The sequence below is a fragment of the Ambystoma mexicanum genome, chromosome 6p (assembly GCF_040938575.1).
Source record: "Ambystoma mexicanum isolate Mex_15411 chromosome 6p, UKY_AmexF1_1, whole genome shotgun sequence".
NCBI classification, from domain to species: domain Eukaryota; kingdom Metazoa; phylum Chordata; class Amphibia; order Caudata; family Ambystomatidae; genus Ambystoma; species Ambystoma mexicanum.
Window position 1 is genome coordinate 549,949,579 of NC_090935.1, and position 18,651 is coordinate 549,968,229.

Consider the following 18,651-nt stretch of genomic DNA (forward strand, 5'->3'; position numbering starts at 1 on the left):
GGTGCCAGAGGCCAGGCTAAGGATGAGATCCCTGCAATGGGTCCTCAAGATGCAGTGGTCGCAGTTCTCAGGCAAGATGTCAAGTCCCGTTCAGATTCCAATCTCGGTCCCTCAGGATCTTCTGTGGTGGGCCAACGAAGGGTTTGTAGTTATGGTGAAGACAGAGCTAAAGTGTAGATGCCACACATTTACAGGACTCCCAGAATCGGGAGACCACACAAGGACCAGTCGTTATTAAAAAGAGATAAACATCAAATTTAATAGGTTCAGAGTCTAAAAAGTGATTAAATAATGTGGTCCACAACACATACAATTCATAAACAGAGTAACAGAAAAACAAACAGGCGTTACGTGACAGGCTAAAATTTAGCTGATTTACAATGTATCATACTGTAGACACATTCAATGTCTGTAGGTACATTTTAACAAATAGTGTACCATACCCTCCACTGGTTAGGTTTAGTTAAGACAAACAATTAATAACTCTGGTGAGAAATACAGAGTATTAGCTCGACATGTTTCAGTTCCTACAATTATTATGGAACATTCATCAGGAGGTATATGATTAACCACGTAACCAGGACAACAATCAGTAGACAACTAATAACATTCGCGGAATTCGTGGCATCTATAAGATAAAAGACAAAACGCAAAACATAAACTTACAATTAGCAATTCATGTTGCAAGTTCAAAATTCATGAACTACGGAATCAAAAAAGAGGGGAATAGATACCTCCATTGATGCCGCGTGGGTGCTCTCTACTCGAGAAGTAGTAGGCGGTATGGGACCGAAAATCGTTCCTACCTAGAGTAAAAATACATACACATGAGCGCTAAAAAGTAGCTCATTAACAAAAGCAGGAAACGTGCTAAAGCTTAGCAACTAATGACATAAGTGTAAAGTGTGAACCATCTAGAGATGGAAGTATAGACAGAGAGAGTCTAATGTGGTAAAATGAACAAACATGTCCACAGGGTGCCTCCTACGTAGCTCCGAGCTGTAGTGCATTGGGTAGCTCTAATCAAAAAAGATTCATCAAAGCGTGACACGGTGTCTCGTGCTACACCGTTAATAGGCCCTGAAGTAAGAGAATTGGGCGACTAGAGTGGCAGAAAATTAGTAAATGCCGCCATTGGAAACCAAGCAAGTCATATATCAACGGCGGTCCCCAAACAGGGAATCAGTGTGCATCTAGCCTTACCTACGAAATGTAAATAGCAGTGCCGGGCGAGAACGGATCTGGCAAACGGCTCCAGGAATAGACGCTGCAACCAGCGATAAGTGCTGCAAGGTTAGTACAGCGAGCACCGTGTTCTGGGGAGATAACAGGGTCATTAGGCTGGATGACCGGTGCTTGAACGGTAGTCATGGAGACAAAGTGGTCCTACAACTATGTCTGGCCAGGAAGAGAGCAAGCAGACCAACGTAGTTCTGAACGGCCGCCATCTTGGAGTGGCAAGAGCCGGTCGCAGAGCAAAAACAGAACTCATGAGTGCTAACAAGATAGACATACGGGGAAGCTGTTGGGGATAGTACCAAAACTATAACAGTTCTTAAAAAAGCTACTCCAAGAGCAAGAGGACCGTATAAAGATAATAGAATAAATTATCTGTAAATATACTCATTAGGGAGAATACAGCTAGTATGTAGAGAGATAAGGGTAAACAATTATCCTTATAGGTGTACAGTGCATGGTAAACAGTGTAACAAATAATACAGCTACCAATATTAGTCCTGAGAACTCTGAGGTACCTCGTACACACAATACAGAGATAGCAGAAAAAAAGATCAAAGAAATGGTCAAAAAAACAGGCAATTAGATATTGTACCATTCGACAGAGTCATTGAGACCCCTGATATCACTCTGCAAAGTATAAATCATCTTTTGTTCCATAGTAAACAATTTTTTCTCACGGGTGGCATAATTAGAACCTTTGAGTGATAACAGTATTGTCCATTTAAAGTCTTCATAGTGATGTTTCAGAAGATTGAAGTGCTTCACCATTGGGGCATTTTCAGTCCTGTTTTTAAGACAGCTCCGGTGTTCCATGATCCGAACTTTAGCCTTGCGAGTTGTTTTCCCCACATAATGCAGTCCGCATTTACAAGTGATCAGATATACCACAAATTCTGTGTTACAGTTAGTTAAATTTTTTTGTGTCCAGAGCTTTGAGAGTCCAACATCAATATTTTTAGTTACAGAGGTCAATTTGCAGACCCCGCATGAACCACAAGGGTAATGACCGGTGGGTTCAGGTAGACCCCATAGAGTGGTCAATCTGGGTTCCTGGATAGGGATGGATTTAAGTTTGCTATTACTCACTCTGTTGCCTATCGTTGTGCTTTTTTTATAAGCAAAAATTGGCATGTTCATAGTTGGAGAGGAGGATTGAAAGATTTTCCAATTCTTCTTAATGATGTTGGTAATATCAAAGCTCTGGTTAGAAAAGGTACTCACACAAACAATCCGATCATCTTTAGGTTTGACTGGTTTAGGTTCTAATAATGCCTCTCGATTGTTATTGAAAGCCCTTTTGGCTGCTTTTTGCACCAGTTTCTTAGGGTACCCTCTCTGTCTCAGTTTTTTTGCAAGGGTGTCGGCCTCCGCCTCATAAGTTTCTTTAGTAGAGCTATTCCTTTTCAGGCGTAGAAACTGCCCAAAGGGGAGGTTGTCACGAAGATGTTTAATGTGGTGACTGGAGTACTCTAGAAGGGAGTTTTTATCGGTAGGTTTATGATAGGGCTTAATTTTCAGGACTCCATTCGAAGCAAAAATGGTTAGATCCAGAAAGTTAGTGAGCTCGTTGCTAGACGTCATAGTAAACTGGAGGTGAGGGTTACGGTTATTAAGCCAGTTGAAAAAGTTGTTAGCTTCAGTCAAGGTGCCTCTCCATATGACCAGGATATCATCAATGTACCGACTCCATTTCACAATGTTATTATTGTAGGGATTAAGATTACTATAGATGTTACTTTTCTCGAAAGTCTCTACATATAAGTTCGCAACACTCGGGGCCATGGTAGCACCCATGGCAGTCCCTTCCGTTTGTTGAAAAATCCTACCGTTGAACTCAAAATAGTTGCGTTTCAACGCCAGTTCGACACACCACAAGATAAAGGACGTGGGAACCGGATCCTTGTCAGTACGGCCCAGAAGTATTTCTTCAATCGCCTCTAAAGATGCTTGCTGAGGAATATTGGTATAAAGAGATATGATGTCAAAGCCGAGTAGCAACTGGGTATTGGGGTCGAAGGCCAGGTTTTCGTGACTGTTGATAACATCTCGAGAGTCTTTAAGGTAAGATGACATTTTTTGCACAAATCCCTTCAGATAGTGGTCTGCAAAAGTGGAAAGGGGTTCGAGAACCGAGTTAATCCCTGCCACAATGGGTCGTCCTGGAGGATTGACCAACGTTTTGTGTACCTTAGGTAAGATGTAGGGATGCTTGGTAAGATGTAAAACGTAGGGATGCTTGGTTTTTTGTTAATGAGGAAATCCGCCTCTTGTTTCGAGATCCATTCTCGGTCTTTAGCTTTGGACACTTTATCAGAAACAAGTCCTATGAGTTCTGGGGTTGGGTCCATAGTAAGGGGGCGATAATAATGAATATCACTCAGTTGTCTTTCGCATTCCGTGATGTAATCAGTGCGATTAAGGACCACGATGCCTCCACCTTTATCCGCCTTCTTGATGACAATTTGAGAATTTTTAGACAAGGAGTCAAGTGCTTGGAGTTCTAGATTAGAAAGATTATGGAACAGTTTCGAAGGTTTACTTTCCAAGGCTTTTATTTCCGCAATCACTCTCTTTTCAAAAACCAGTGATTCAGGCGAGAAACTCTGTGAAGGAGGATAGAAGGTAGAGGGTTTGCGGAGGCCAACGAAGGGTACCTGATGAAGGGGGAGCGTTTTGGCAACCATGGCCGGAGGTGACGGTAGTGACGGATCCTTCCCTCACAGGATGGGGCGCTCATGCCAACGACTTGACAGACAGCGGTCATTGGTCTCCGTCTGAGTCCAATCTCCACATCAACCTGTTAGAGCTGAGGGCCATCAGGCTAGCCCTGAAGGCTTTTCTTCCGTCTGTGCGGGGGAAGAGTGTCCTGGTCATGACGGACAACAAAGTGGCCATGCATTACCTCAACAAAAAAGAGGGGGGTAGGGTCACTCCCATTGTGCATGGAGGCAATGCAGCTATGGTTCTGGCCCATTCAGCAGGGAATTTCGATCTCTGCAGTTCATCTGGCCGGAGACGAAAATGCAGCGGTGGATGCTCTGAGCAGGCAGAGCACGGTCTCTCACACAAGTGGGAGTTGGCTCAGGAAGTCCTTCAGGAGATCTTCGCCCTTTGGGGAACCCTGCAAGTGTTTCTCTTCGCCACCAGCGCCAACCGGAAGTGCAAGAGATTCTGCTCAAGGGAATTTCTTCCGAGAGGATCCTTAGGAGACGGGTTTGTGGTGTATTGGTCATTCCCACTGCTGTAGGCGTTTCCTCCAGTCCCCGTCATTCCTCAAGTGTTACGGAGGTTCAGGTCCCACATGATCCTCATTGCTCCAGGTTGGGCCAGGAGAGCGTGGTACCCGGACCTTCTCGAAATGTCCATCTGCCCTCCACGCAGTCTTCCCTACCGAGAGGATCTGCTCTCTCTCTCTCTCTCTAGAGAGAGAGAGAGGGGGGTCAGGTTCTCCATATAGAGGTCAGGAGACGCGACCTTCACGCTTTGTATCTGAAAGGTTGAGATATAAGGATTGGGACCTCCCGAATGATGTGATGGAGGTGTTGCTTTCGGCCAGAAGGCCAGCAACAAAATCCCAGTACCGTTGGCGTAGGTTTTGTGACTGGTGCAGAGGACAAAAAGTTGATCCTTTTCAGTGTTCCATTCCTATGGTTTTGTCTTTCTTACTTTCTCTGACCCACGGGCCTTCGTGTAGCTACCATTAAAGGTTACCTGGCGGCGCCGTCTATATTTAAGCTCTCGTCTGAAGAATGCTCTTACTTTAAGATTCCTTAGATTTCTCAATTTCTGAAAGGACTGATTAATGTATTCCCACCGTCCTCTTTCCAGGTGCCGGTTTGGGATTTGAACTTGGTTTTGAAATTTCTTATGAGTGCTCCGTTTGAACCTTTGCACTCTTGTCCTTTGAGATTGTTGTCCTTCAAGACAGTGTTCTTGGTTGCGGTTACTTCCGCTCTCAGAGTGAGTGAATTGCTGGCACTTTCATCTAAGCCGCCCTTTACTGTGTTCCACAAGGATAGGGTTGTACTACGGGTATGTCCTTCCTTTCTACCTAAGGTAGTGTCTGAATTGCATTTGAGTCAGAAAGTGGTTCTTCCTTCTTTCTAACCTCATCCTGGTAAGGAAGAGAAGGGACTCGATAGGTTGGATCCTAGAAGAGCTCTGAGTTTTTATATTTCTAGGATGTCCATGGTCAGAGTGGACAATCAATTCTTTGTGGGATATGCTGGACACCAAGTGTTACCGATTGGCGGGTAAGGACCCTCCTGAAGGGTTGCAAGCTCATTCCACTAGGAGCGTGGCTACTTCCTCCGCCCTCCAACTGGGAGTTCCTGTTAGGAATATTTGTGAAGCAGCCACATGGGCTTCTATCCACACTTTTGTTAACCATTACTCCCTGGATACAATCCATGGTCAAGATATGGCCTTTGGTAAGGCGGTTCTTTATTCCACCATCTGATTGAGTACTCTAAATTCTTTTCCCTCCTCCATCTTTATGGTACTGCTTTGGGAGTCTGTTAAAGATGTGGAATAAGTTGGAGGACACAATCCATTCGAAGAACAAGTTACTTACCAACTGATAACGTTCTTTCGACTGGATGTTCCTCCAACGTATTCCACATCGCCCTCCCGACCTGCCCCTCTGGAGAATTTCCAATGCAATTGCAGCTTACGTTTCCTTAAGGCTATGTGCAGTCCAGCAGGCATTGGATTGGTGCCACACGTTCTGGGGGAAAAAACATAAACTGATGCTACGGGCGCCGTCCCTCCTATTTATAACATCCGGTGACGTCGCCCTCGACGGAGCTCTTCGAAGGACATCGACAAGACGTCATCGACGCAGGACGCCCTCTGCCGAAAAAGTTTCCGAAGTGCACAGCTGTGGACATTACATGTGAAAGATGTGGATTACGTTGGAGGAACACATCAGTTGAAAAAACGTTACCAGTTGGTAAGTAACTTGTTCTCCCTAACACTTGCTTCCTGGCCCCACCACTCTCGGCAGTACTGCATAATAATGCAATTTTGTACTCCTTTAGTTTGAAGCACTTGCCCTCGTAAGTTAATGTTGTGTGTGTTTGTGCGTATGTATGTATGTATGGATGTGTGTGTGTGTATATATATGTGTGTGTATGTGTATATATATATATATGTGTGTGTATATATAATCTCTGAGGCTTGTGGAATCTGCTTAGATCACATGCTTTGCATAGGACGACATCTAGTGGAAGCTGCGGAGTATTAGTTTGTTTTTCGAAACTCGAAAATGGGCATCGACGCAGGGCGTGCCAGTAATGCTATCCCTAGTGTGACGTCCACTGTACCCATGATCTCTCACGCATCTGGGACCCGCAGATTGTTTTTTTCCGCCATACTGGTCGGAAGCATTCCGCGGAATTCCCTGGCCTTAGCCATACTTTTGCTAAAATATTATTTCCCCATTTTTCCACCCCAACGTCGAGTCACCACATCCACACTCGACGACGGCCCGGAGAAAGAATCGACTGTCGAGAGCTGCATGACGGGTTTGTGCCTCGGAAGGCCTCTGGCCTCGGCCCTGCAAGTAGGGAGAGTGGGGGGTGGACATACTCTACACTCTTTTGGTATATAGGTACATTCTTATATATTCCTACACTTATTAGCCCGCTGCCACAAGGTGCGTATGGAGGGTACCCCTTTCCAATTTTGCCCCAAGTGTAACCGCAAGTACCCTTAGGTTGACAGGCACACCACGTGCAATCTCTGCTTACCGAGGGACCACCCCGAGGCTAACTGCAGAGCGTGTAGTAGGTTCAAACCGGAAATACTCGAGGACCGTTCGATCAAGCGTTAGGCCCACCACACCAGGCGTCAAGAGGCCATGGCAGCGGAGGGCGCCTTCAGCGATGGCAGAGACGCCGTACTTTTGGACGGCGAGGGCAACGTGGCGTCAATTGACAGACAAGCGCAAGTCCCCGACCTCGGAAGGTCGTCCAACAGGACGTCTATGGGGAAGACCCCCAGCGACACAAGCACTACCCACAGCACTTCCACAAAACACATGAAGTCCAACCGAGACTCGACGCGCACGCCAAATACTCGGAAAGAGGCACATAGAGCACGGCCTGACTCGGTTTCCTCTGGGCGTTCTCGATCTAGATCGCCGCATGACTCCAGGCAACCATCCACTGTTGCCAGAAGTGCCTCGCTCCCCAAGATAACGTAGGTTCGATTGTCAGAAGACGAAACCGACCTCTATCCCCAGTCCGCACTCCAGGAGTCGGCCTGAACAGGCCGCGCAACGGCTGCTCCCAAGTCGCAACCTCCACTATCCAGAGATAGGGACACTACCCCCGAACCTCGGCGTCGAAAGGCTACGGAGGGGTGAAAAAACAGGGTAAACACTCTTCCACACACAGGGAAGGGGAAAACCAACAGAGGAAGCAGTCTCAGCCTCCTTCCACACCTCAAAAACATTCTACCCCACAAAAACAGATGGACAAGTCTCTGACTTCTGTTATCCCAAGGACCCCTGTTCAAACCAGTAGGTCTAGTCTAGATAAAACAGGGAAAGGCCTTCAAGAAAGAAGCATTCCCAGTTCAAGAGAATGGTCTACTGATGACATAGACAGAGTCATGTCAAGGATGTCATCATTGGCAGATTTCTATGCCAAAAACCCTGAACACTTTCTCTCTTTTACCCCCGACGGGTCAACTCCCTCGGTCTCTAAGGATCCTATACCCCCAAGTAAGAAGTCCCGGGTTGAAGCTCCTACTTCAGACCCCTTCAGTATACAGCCCTATTCTCAATATCAGGGAGATCACCCCTTTGAGGATCCAGATTTGGGCATGTTGGAAGAACAAACTTGGACGGGCTGCTATAGGGGTTGACGACAACCCAGAAACCTACAGGCTAGATTCCCCGGTAGATAAAGAACCCCCGGTTACCGACTCCCCTGTCGATAACCAGCCTCTCTTGAATGAAGTGCTGTCCAGAGCGGCAGAACACTTCCACATTGACACCCAGGGTGGTCAGGAAGAGAGTGACTTTGCCGAGGAGTTAGTGGGAGAAAGGAGACCTGTTGCCCAGGCAATCCCTATCCTTAAGTCAATACAAAGGAGGATAGACCCTTCCCTTGTTAATCCCTATCTCACTAGGGCAGTAAACCCCAGAGTTGAGCAGCTTTTCAGGGCAGTCCAAACAGACCCACTGTACATAAGAGGGCATCTGAAACCGGACTCCCTGGTAGTTACAAACACCCATAAGAGGGCGGGAACACCCTTGTCATCGTTGGAAGCTCCTCCCGACAAGGAGAGCAAGAAGATTTATGGCTTGGGCAGGAAAGTAGCCTCCACTTCCGCCTACCAGGCAAGGATTGCCAACTCCACCACCCTGCTGGCGAGTTACAACTGCCACCAGTGGGAAGAAGTCGCAGCACTCATAGATTCCGCCCCAGAACTCTTAAAAAGCCAATTGGCATGAGTTTCGGCGGAAGGAAGAGCCGTGTCCGGTTGCATATTAAAAGCAACCTTTGATGCCGCGGATAACGCCGGCAGATTGATAGCAGAAGGTACTGTTATCAAAAGGCATGCTTGGTTGCGACAGTCTGGGTTCAAAGCCGAAACCCAGGCTTCATTGATAGACAAACCGGTGGAGCCGGATCTATTGTTTGGAAAGGCGGTCGAGGACGCGCTGAAAAATGCCAAGGACGAGTATGAGACACTCAAATCCCTAGGCCAGCTAACCAATAAACCCCCAAACCAGAGAGGGAATGGCAATTTTCGTTGCCCACGCAGACAAAATTCCCAGAGAGGGTCTAACTATTCCCATGGGCAGGGTGCACAATGGAACAACAGCCAGCAGTCTACCCAGGGTTATGGCAGGGGTAATAAGAGAGGGCGTGATAAGGGTAGAGGCAGCCCCAGTAGAGGTGGCGGCACGCCTCCACCAAAACAGTGACGTTCCGTTCAGGGTCCCTTCTCACACATCCCCAGTAGGGGGATGCATTTCCAACTTCACCCAAGCTTGGGAAGGGATCACTTCAGACAGATGGATGTTGTCCACAGTGTCAGCAGGATACTGCATAGAACTGCTAGAGCATCCCCAAAACCACCCTCCCCGACAAAGAATACATTCTCCGGACCACCAGAAGATCCTCCTCGAGGAGATTGTCAATCTTCTAGCAAAGGACGCGATAGAACTCGTCCCGGGAAACCAGGTAAACAAGAGTATTTATTCAACTTACTTCCTTGTGCCAAAAAAAGATTTGACAATGCGCCCAGTATTGGACTTACGGCCTGCAAACAAGTATGTCAAGCCCCAAAAATTTCGCATGACTACTCTTCAGGAGGTAATCCCCCTCCTAAAAAAGGGGGATTACATGGCAACATTGGACATGAAAGATGCCTATTTTCATATTTCCATGTTCCCAGTGCACAGAAAGTACTTGCGCTTCAAGGTGGACAGTCGGCACTACCAGTTCAAGGTACTGCCCTTCGGGATAGCCTCAGCCCCAAGGGTATTCACCAAGGTACTGGCAGCACACCTACGCAGGGAGGCAATCCCGGTGTACCCTTACCTGGACGTCTGGCTCATCATGGGGGAGACCCCAGTAATTTGCAGAACAAACATTCAAAGGACGATCGACCTCCTCTTCAAATTAGGCTTCTCAATAAACTAGAAGAAGTAAAGTCTGGTGCCAAGCACCTCCAAACAGTTCCTAGGAGCTATCCTAGACACGCAAGAGGGGTTGACCTTTCCATCAGAGGAAAGAATTCGGAATATACTGCTGCAAATTCCGCAATATCAGGCCGGTCGCCAGATAACGGTACGCAAAGCAATGCATTTGCTGGGTATGATGGTGTCATGTATTTACCTGGTCCCCCAAGCGCCTGCGCATGCGTCCCATGCAAGAATGGTTGGCGCAACAGTGGTCTCAGGCAAGTGGTCAGTGGGACGATCTGGTGGTCGTTTCGCCAACACTTGTACTAAGCCTTCACTGGCGGACAAGAGAAAATCTGTCCAAGGGGAAACCCTTTTACAATCCCGAGGTACAAGCGGTAGTCACAACCGATGCATGCCTGACAGGGTGGGGAGCTCTCCACCTCCACCACACAGCTCAGGGTCTCTGGTCTCCCTCAGTGGCCAAGAACCACATCAACCTGCTAGAGCTTCTGGCAGTATTCAGAGCGCTTCAAGCGTTCGAGCCCTACCTGCTGAATCTGTCAGTGCAGATCCGGACGGACAGCACTACAGCCATGTTTTACCTAAACAGGCAAGGAGGGACTCGTTCGCCAAATCTGTCCAAGCTTGCCCAGAAAATTTGGATATGGGCACTCAGACGGAAGATCTTCCTGTTATCTCAACATGTTCCAGGGGATCTCAATTCTCTGGCGACGTTTTGAGCAGAGATCCCCTCCCAGAGGAACTCGAATGGTGTCTACACAGAGAAATCGTAGAAGAGATCTTCTCTCAGTGGGGTTTCCCCACCATAGACCTATTCGCCACAAGCAAAAACAGACAGTGCCCAGGATTTGCATCCAGGTTCCCCCAGCCAGACTCCCAGGGGAACGCCCTGTGGATGAACTGGTCAGGGATGTTTGCTTACGCTTTTCCACCAACACCTGTTATCAGGAAGGTGGTCAACAAGATGAACAAGGAATCGATGACGCTCATCCTAGTTGCTCCCATGTGGGCGAGACAACCATGGTTTCCACACCTACGCAGGATGGCGGTGTGCGAGCCCATCAGACTCCCAGCCTGGTACAACCTTCTGTCCCAGCAACAAGGTCAAACACTGCATCAGGAACCCAACTCTATGAACCTAGCAGCATGGCTCCTGAAGTCATAGAGTTTGGACATCTCAAATTACCACAGAGGTGTATGGACATTCTAAAAGAGTCCAGGAAACCAAATACAAGACACTGTTACTTTGACAAGTGGAAAAGATTCGTTATCTGGTGCCAGAATAAACAAATCAACCCGGTTGATTGCACTCCTTCCAACGTTGTAACATACATGCTCCACCTGCTGAATGCAGGGTTGGTTTTTAACTCTCTGAAAGTACACCTGGCAGCCCTCTCGGCTTACACCACATCCCATAACAGGGTCTCGTGGTGGAAAGTACCAGTGGTTAAAGCCTTCATGGAAGGAGTAAAGAGACTTCACCCTCCTATTTCGAACCCACCGCCAGGATGGGACCTCAACGTGGTGCTAGCTAAGCTCATGGGGCCCCCCTTCGAACCCATGCATAAAAGTAGTCTCAAACACCTGACTTATAAAACGGCCTTCTTAGTAGCCATTACCTCCATAAGAAGGGTCAGTGAAATTCAGGCTCTGTCAGTGCAAGATCCTTTCTTTACTATCCACAAGGACAAACTGGTTTTACGCACACACCCTAGGTTCTCACCAAAATTCATATCCAAGTTCCATGTAAACCAGTCCATCGAGCTTCCGGCTTTCTTCCAAAACCCACAAAGCTCGGCTGAGGTGAAACTACACACCCTAGATGTGCGTAGGGCGGTCTTATACTATGTAAATAAAACCAGACCGCTAAGGAAAACAGATCAACTGTTTGTCTCCGTAGCTACAGGCAGAGAGGGGGATCGCGTCTCTAAGGGCGCTATCTCTAAGTGGATTATCAACTGTATACAGCTGTGTTACTCTCTTTCTAAAAAGACTCTGCCGTTTACACCAAGGGCCCACTCTACTAGAGGCATTGGGGCCACTCTGGCTTTCATTGCAAATGTTCCCCTCGACACCATTTGCAAAGCAGCTACTTGGAGCTCTATTCACACTTTTACTCAGCATTACTGCATTGACACTCATTCCAAGACAGATACACAAGTGGGACAAGCGGTTCCAAGACACCTGTTTGCTCATGACCCTTCTCACATCCCACCTCCTGCTCGCTAATCTATGCACAGCATGTGATCTAAGCAGATTCCACAAGCCTCAGAAGGGATACATTACTCACCGTAATCGTATTTCTGATGCTTGTATCTGCTTAGATTCACATGCGACCCACCCTTCCTCCCCTCCGAGAGAAGGCGCATGGTTGCTTGTAGTTCTTACCTTTCTGTCTATCTGCTTGGACTATCTGTACTCACGCTACTCCTCATGCTACCTCATGTCAGGAAAAACACAATCTGGGGATCCTAGACGCGTGAGGGATCATGGGTACAGTGGACGTCACACTAGGGATAGTATTACTGGCACGCCCTGTGTCGACGCCCTTTTTCGATTTTCGAAAAACAAACTCTAATACTCCGCAGCTTCCACTAGATGTCGGCCTATGCACAGCATGTGAATCTAAGCAGATACAAGCATCAGAAATACGATTACGGTGAGTAATGTATCCCATATATATTTCTTGTGTAATCTGCTTAGATCACATGCTGTGCGAAGGCCGACATCTAGTGGAAGCTGCCGAGTATTAGTTGTTGTTTTCGAAACTCGAAAAGGGACGTCAACAGGGCGTTCCAGTAATACTATCCCTAGTGTGACGTCGACTGTACACGAGGTCCCTCAGATTTTTTTTTTCCTGCCATACTAGACGGGCGCGTATAGCGAGTTCCTTTCGGCGATAAGCCATTGAGTATGTTAAATTATGATAGTTTTTTTTTCTATCCTTTCTTGGACTGCCGTAACACCACGCTGAGGAAAGAGAAAGAATACTGCCATCGGAGATCATTGCGATGTACCGCACGGCCCAGACAGTAGGGAGAGAGGTGGGAGGCCATTGCTAGGCCATTTTAGAATGTATATTCTCCCCTTCCTACACTTTGTTCGCCCAGCTGCCATCTCCTTTACCCAGAATTATGGAAAACACTCCATTTAAGTTTTGCCCTAAGTGCAACCGTAAATTCCCCTGGGTGGACAAACATTTAGTTTGCAACTTGTGTCTCCCGAGAGTCCACGTCGAAAGGTCTTGTTGAGTGTGCAGGCTCTTCAAGCCTAAGACATTGAAGGACCGTTCCACTAAGTGCTGGGCGCCCTACGCCAGGCAACTCGAGGCCATGGAGGTAGTAGGGGCCTTCAGCGATGGCAGCGAGGCTGCAATCTCGGGCGGCGAGGGCACCAGAGTAGTTTCAGCTACCCAAGCGCAAGCCCCCAACCCCGTAGGACAGGCTGGCAGCCATGTTGTGGGGAATACACTGGCGGCGGAAGCGCTTCAAAAGCACACACCACAAAACACACAAGCCCAGTCGACATTTGACAGATGAGTCTAATACTCGACCATGTTCGACACACCGTGAGCGGTCCACCGAGTGCCAGTCCCCTGGGCAATCTCGTTCGAGGTCGCCACACGACAGGGCTAAGATGCCGAAAGACTGCAAAGGTGTCACACGCAAAACTTACACACCTTCCGAAGGTCATTCGTCAGCGGACGAAACCTCGGCCCCCACACTCGAAGTTCGACGTTCTTCATCTAGTAAAACGTCAGGCCCCAGAAAAACGGTTACATACTCTTCTGGGACCCAGGGTGGGCAGAAACACCATAAGAAATCCTCTAACACACCTCATAGGGACAAGAACCCTTCTAAGGACAGGTCTTCACAAAAGGGCATTTTATCCAAGCCCATAGAGAAAACTAAAGACTCTAGGCCAAGACGTATACCTCCTACTAATGAGGACATGGGTATTCCCGAGACTGTAATCCCAAGTTCAAAGAATTGGTCTTCGCAGGATATCGACAGTCATGTGAAGAATGACCTTCATGGCAGCTTTCTTTAAAAAAAAAAAACAGATTACCTTCAAAGCTTTCAAACCACCCCTCCCACCTCAGCCCCTTCTGGCTCTCCACCCTCTCTCGCTCAACCCCCTACCAAGAGGGCTCGTTCTGATGTACCCACACAGGGCAGAATTATAGATCTATATGACCCTGAAATAGATCAAGAAGACCAGGATGATCTTTCTTTTGTGGAAACATCTGACCCTCTACTTATTGATGAGGACACAGACAAACTTTATTATGGGGACGATGAAGACCCAGACCAGGAGACGAACATGTATACCATCGATTCTCCTATTAATCAGGACCCTCCAGTGGTAGATTCCCTGGTAGACAATCAGCCCCTCTTCAACGAAGTCCTAACCAAGCTGCAGAACATTTCCGCATTGACACACAGGAGGTACAGGAAGACGGAGACTTTGCTGAGCATTTGTTGGGAGACAAAAAGACAGTAGGGCAGTTTATCGCACTGCTACAATCTGTGCAACGCAGAATCCAACCTTCTTTGGAGGCACCAAATCTCTCATGGGCCGTTAACCCGCGTGTTGAAAAACTATTCAGGCCTGCACCCTCAGGCCCGTTAAAACCAGATTCTTTGGTGGTTACCACCACACGAAAGAGCATGCCCACCACTTGCTTCCTCCGAAGCTCCTCCGGATAAGGAGAGCAAGAAAATGTATGCAATGGGCAGGAAAGTAGCCTCTTCTGCAGCCTACCAGTCTAGAATTGCGAATAATGCCACACTTTTGGCAAGTTACAACTGCCATAAGTTTGACGGAGGTTTCCACGCTACTCTCATCCGCACCTGAGCCACTTAAATCTCAATTAGGTCAGGTGGCAACAGACGGAAGAGCTGTCTCTACTTGTCGCCTCAAGTCAAAATGTGACGCGGCTGACAATGCAGGGAGACTTGGCGCAGAAGGCACTATTATAAAAAGATATGCATGGCTTTGCCAATCAGGCTTCAGGCCAGAAACTCAAGCCACCTTAATTAATATGCTGGTGGAACATGATGTGCTCTTCGTCAAAGCTGTAGAAGACGCACTTAAGACAGCAAAAGATGAGTATGACACTCTCAAATCTTTACGTCAGCTCACAAACAAACTCACAGGCCAAAGAGATAACAGCAATTTTCGCTACTTTCGGGGCCAAAACTCTGAGGGGGATCGGCATACAACCAAGGGCAAACCTTTCAGGGCTATCCACGAGGACAACGTAGAGGTTGGGGCAGGTGCCCAGCTCGAGGTGGCACCCCACCTCAGAGCAAGTGACATTTCGCGCCAGGTACCGTCCCATGCATCTACAGTAGGAGGACGCATATCCAACTTCACCCATGCATGGGAGGTTATCACCTCGGACAGATGGGTGCTGTCCACGGTAGCAGGGGGCTACTACATAGAACTACTTCAACGTCCTCGCGATCACCCCCGAGACACAAGGTCCACATCAGGAACATCAGCGGATCCTTCTAGAAGAGATAACAGCGATTCTATTAAAGGACGCCATATAAGTGGTACCAGCCAACCAGGTACATGAAGGAATGTATTCAACTTACTTCCTTGTGCCAAAAAAAGATCTAACTATGCGCCCAGTATTAGATTTGAGGCTTGCGAACAAGTATGTCAAGCCACAAAAGTTCTGCATGACTACGCTACGAGAGGTAATCCTGCTTCTAAAAAAGGGCAGATTACATGGCAACACTGGATATGAAAAATGCCTATTTTCATATTCAAATGTTCCCAGCGCTACCAATTCAAGGTGCTGCCCTTCGGAATAGCCTCAGCTCCAAGGGTATTCACCAAGGTACTGGCGGTGGTGGCAGCGCACCTGCGCAGGGAGGCAATCCCAGTGTACCCTTACTTGGAAGACTGGCTCATAACAGGGGAATCACCTCTGATTTGCAGATAAAACATCCAGACAACTATCAACCTCCTCTTCCAATTGGGCTTCTCAATCAACGAGTAAAAATCAACCCTAGTGCCAAGCACTTCCAAACAGTTCCTAGGAGCTACTCTAAACACAGAGGAAGGATTGGTCTTTCCCTCAGAGGAGAGCATAAATAATTTGTTACTGCAAATACCACATTATCAGGCCGGTCGCCAGATAAGGGTACGCAAAGCAATGTGTTTGATTGGCATGATGGCATCTTGCATATACCTGGTTCCTCACGCGCGCTTGCGCATGCGTCCCATACAGGAGTGGTTGATGAAACGGTGGTCTCAGGCAAGCATTCAGTGGGATGATCTAGTGGTTGTTTCGCCAACACTGGTACAAAACCTTCACTGGTGGACAAGAGAAAACCTGACTATGGGGAAACCCTTCTACGACCCACAGATAAAAGCAGTGGTCACAACAGATGCCTCACTGGCAGGATGGGGGGCTCACTACCTTCATCACACAGCTCAGGGTCTGTGGTTTTACACTGCAGCTCAGAACCACATCAATGTGCTGGAACTTGGCGTTCCAACCCCATTTGACAGACCTGTCGGTGCAGATCCTGACGGACAGCACCACAGCAATGTTTTATATCAACAAACAGAGGGGTACGTATTAGGGGGAATTCTCTTATAAGGCTAATTTCCCAAACCTAGTGAGTCCCCCAGCAGCTTTGCTGGATTTTTGGGGTTTGTTTTTTTCTCCTGCTGAGAGTGAGATTCTTTTTACTCCCACTCTTAGACATGATTTGAGGTATGTCTTTGACTTGTTATGTGCTTATGGGCTATGGGGTTTCTTTTTACTCCATAGGGTATCATATGTTTTTCTGTGTCTGGTACACAGCACCCTCAGTGCAGTACCACAGGGGTGTCACAGTGACCCCCAAACATAGACTCCGTACCCTGGGACTTACTACTGTCTCCCAGGGCATGTAAAGTCACCATTGGCTTTACTAGTCCAAAATTGTGAACAGAACCAGTACAAACCATCATATTGTGGAAGTACTGGTAAGAGGTAATTTGATTGCCCCTGGGGCTGTTTTCCAGTGGGCACTGTACCGTCCCCCCTCGTCGAGTTTCTGGTTGGTGGCAGTGGTTACCACGCGAAATATTCCACCAGAATATTCTCTATGGGATTTTCCCATTGATTTTTAACGCACCACTTTTTGGTGCAATGTTAAAGATACCGCCGGTTTATTTATTTAATATTAAATCACCGGTTGGGTCTTTTTGCCAAAACTCGATTCTAAAATGGCGTTTGTGTCCGACTCTAACTCTGACCAAGGTCGAGCCCTTTGTTCCACTATTTTGGCGGGCTTCTCCACAGAGGCCCTCCAAATGGTGCCACTCTGTCTGGGTTTAACAAGAAGGGTGGAGGGGGGAATTGGCATCCTGGACTGCGTTGCCTTAGCAACCCAAGTCGCACTCTACTCTGATTGGCCCAGTGGTGAGCCGCTCGGCTCACCACTTAGCATGTGTGATTGACAGCTAGGCTGATGAATGGGGTTTTTTCTGCATAAAAGCAGGGCCTTTGGGACTGGAACTTCAGAAGTCGCCTCACGACCTACAAATCCAAAGAGGGAAGAAGCTGAGCCACCTGCAACCGACGACACCACCGGTGAAGCCATGCTGCAACAAACTCACCACTCTTCCAACGACAAGAGAAGATCTTCTGCTGGAGAGTCTTCTCCCTTTGAGCTGGTAGGACCAACCAGATCACCCTTTTTCACTTCTAAAGACGTCACTTGGTCGAATCGCCCGTGCCAAGCACCAGGACGGCCAGATAGCCAAGCTCACCACTTTTGACCGCGAATAAAAGGATCGCACTTTTTAATCGGGAACTCTGTGGCAGGTTTCATCCCTGTGCAGTGCAACGACTCCACGTGTCCTCCTCGACGAGATCTTCTCTTCCCCTGGTCGGAACCACGAACCTCAACCACTGCCAGAAACAACTGCCCCCGCTGGAGCTTCCTTTCTCTTTAAGGTACTGTGTCCTGCCTGACCTCCCTTTCTACAGATTGCTAAAGGTGACCCTTAAATCCTTGGCTTCTAAACTGGGTTGGCTCTAGGCCTTCTAACTATATCTTTTTGAATCACCCCAACCTCTTTTGAACACTCTGCAAGACTTTCAGTGCACTTTAAACTGTGTGATCCTGGGCACATTTCGCTTTGCTCCATTTAAAGTGGGCCTGGCCTATGAACTTTGGCCCTACAGTATAACTTGCCTTTCTCCCCTTGCTCTGAACTCTTGGGAACTGTTTTATTTTATGCTCTGTCTTTTCTGTCCCTTTTTAACCTGAACTATTGGAGTGCCATCTAGGTTAAGCGCTCACTACTGTCTTAACAAATAGTTGTGCTTTAACCCTGACTTGTCTGATAGTTATCCAGGGAGGTGTGTATACTTACCTGACTGTGTTTTAACTTACTTTTCATTGAGAGTGCTAGTGTATTGCCTAAAGTGTGTTTTAAATAAATAACTATATACTTTTTATACAACGCTCTGGTCAGTGTTTGTTTGCTCTACTGTGTTTTGGCCCTATTGTGTATACTCTGCATACTGTCTAACTCTTCTTGAGGGAAGTCTGACTGCTCAGCCACAGCTACCAGGTAAATCTGAGTGGTGCAGACTGCTACCAATTGGGTTTACTGCTGCTCTTGTAGTCTTAATCTTTTTGCAGTGTTCCCCAAGGGAACTGCATATGATTCTGCCTAACAGTACGCAATCTCCAAATCTATCCAGACTTGCACAAAAAATCTGGAAATGG

At 47.5% G+C, this 18,651-nt stretch overlaps 2 protein-coding genes across 2 annotated transcripts in view; one reads left to right on the forward strand and one right to left on the reverse strand.

Annotated features, from left to right (window-relative positions):
- The window catches only part of PPWD1 (peptidylprolyl isomerase domain and WD repeat containing 1), a 537,697-nt gene that overhangs the window by 458,071 nt on the left and 60,975 nt on the right, over positions 1–18,651 (forward strand). The window lies entirely within an intron of this gene.
- LOC138511581 (uncharacterized) lies at positions 168–3,824 on the reverse strand. The gene is made up of 2 exons (XM_069627351.1): positions 735–3,824; positions 168–628 (listed from the first exon to the last, which is right to left on the reverse strand). The coding sequence occupies exon 1, from the start codon at positions 3,310–3,312 to the stop codon at positions 1,819–1,821; it is 1,494 nt and encodes a 497-aa protein (XP_069483452.1). The 5' UTR covers positions 3,313–3,824; the 3' UTR covers positions 168–628; positions 735–1,818.

Excerpts from the sequence above, each read along its gene's own strand:
- LOC138511581 (XM_069627351.1), bottom strand. The coding sequence starts at position 3,312 with ATGTCATCTTACCTTAAAGACTCTCGAGATGTTATCAACAGTCACGAA.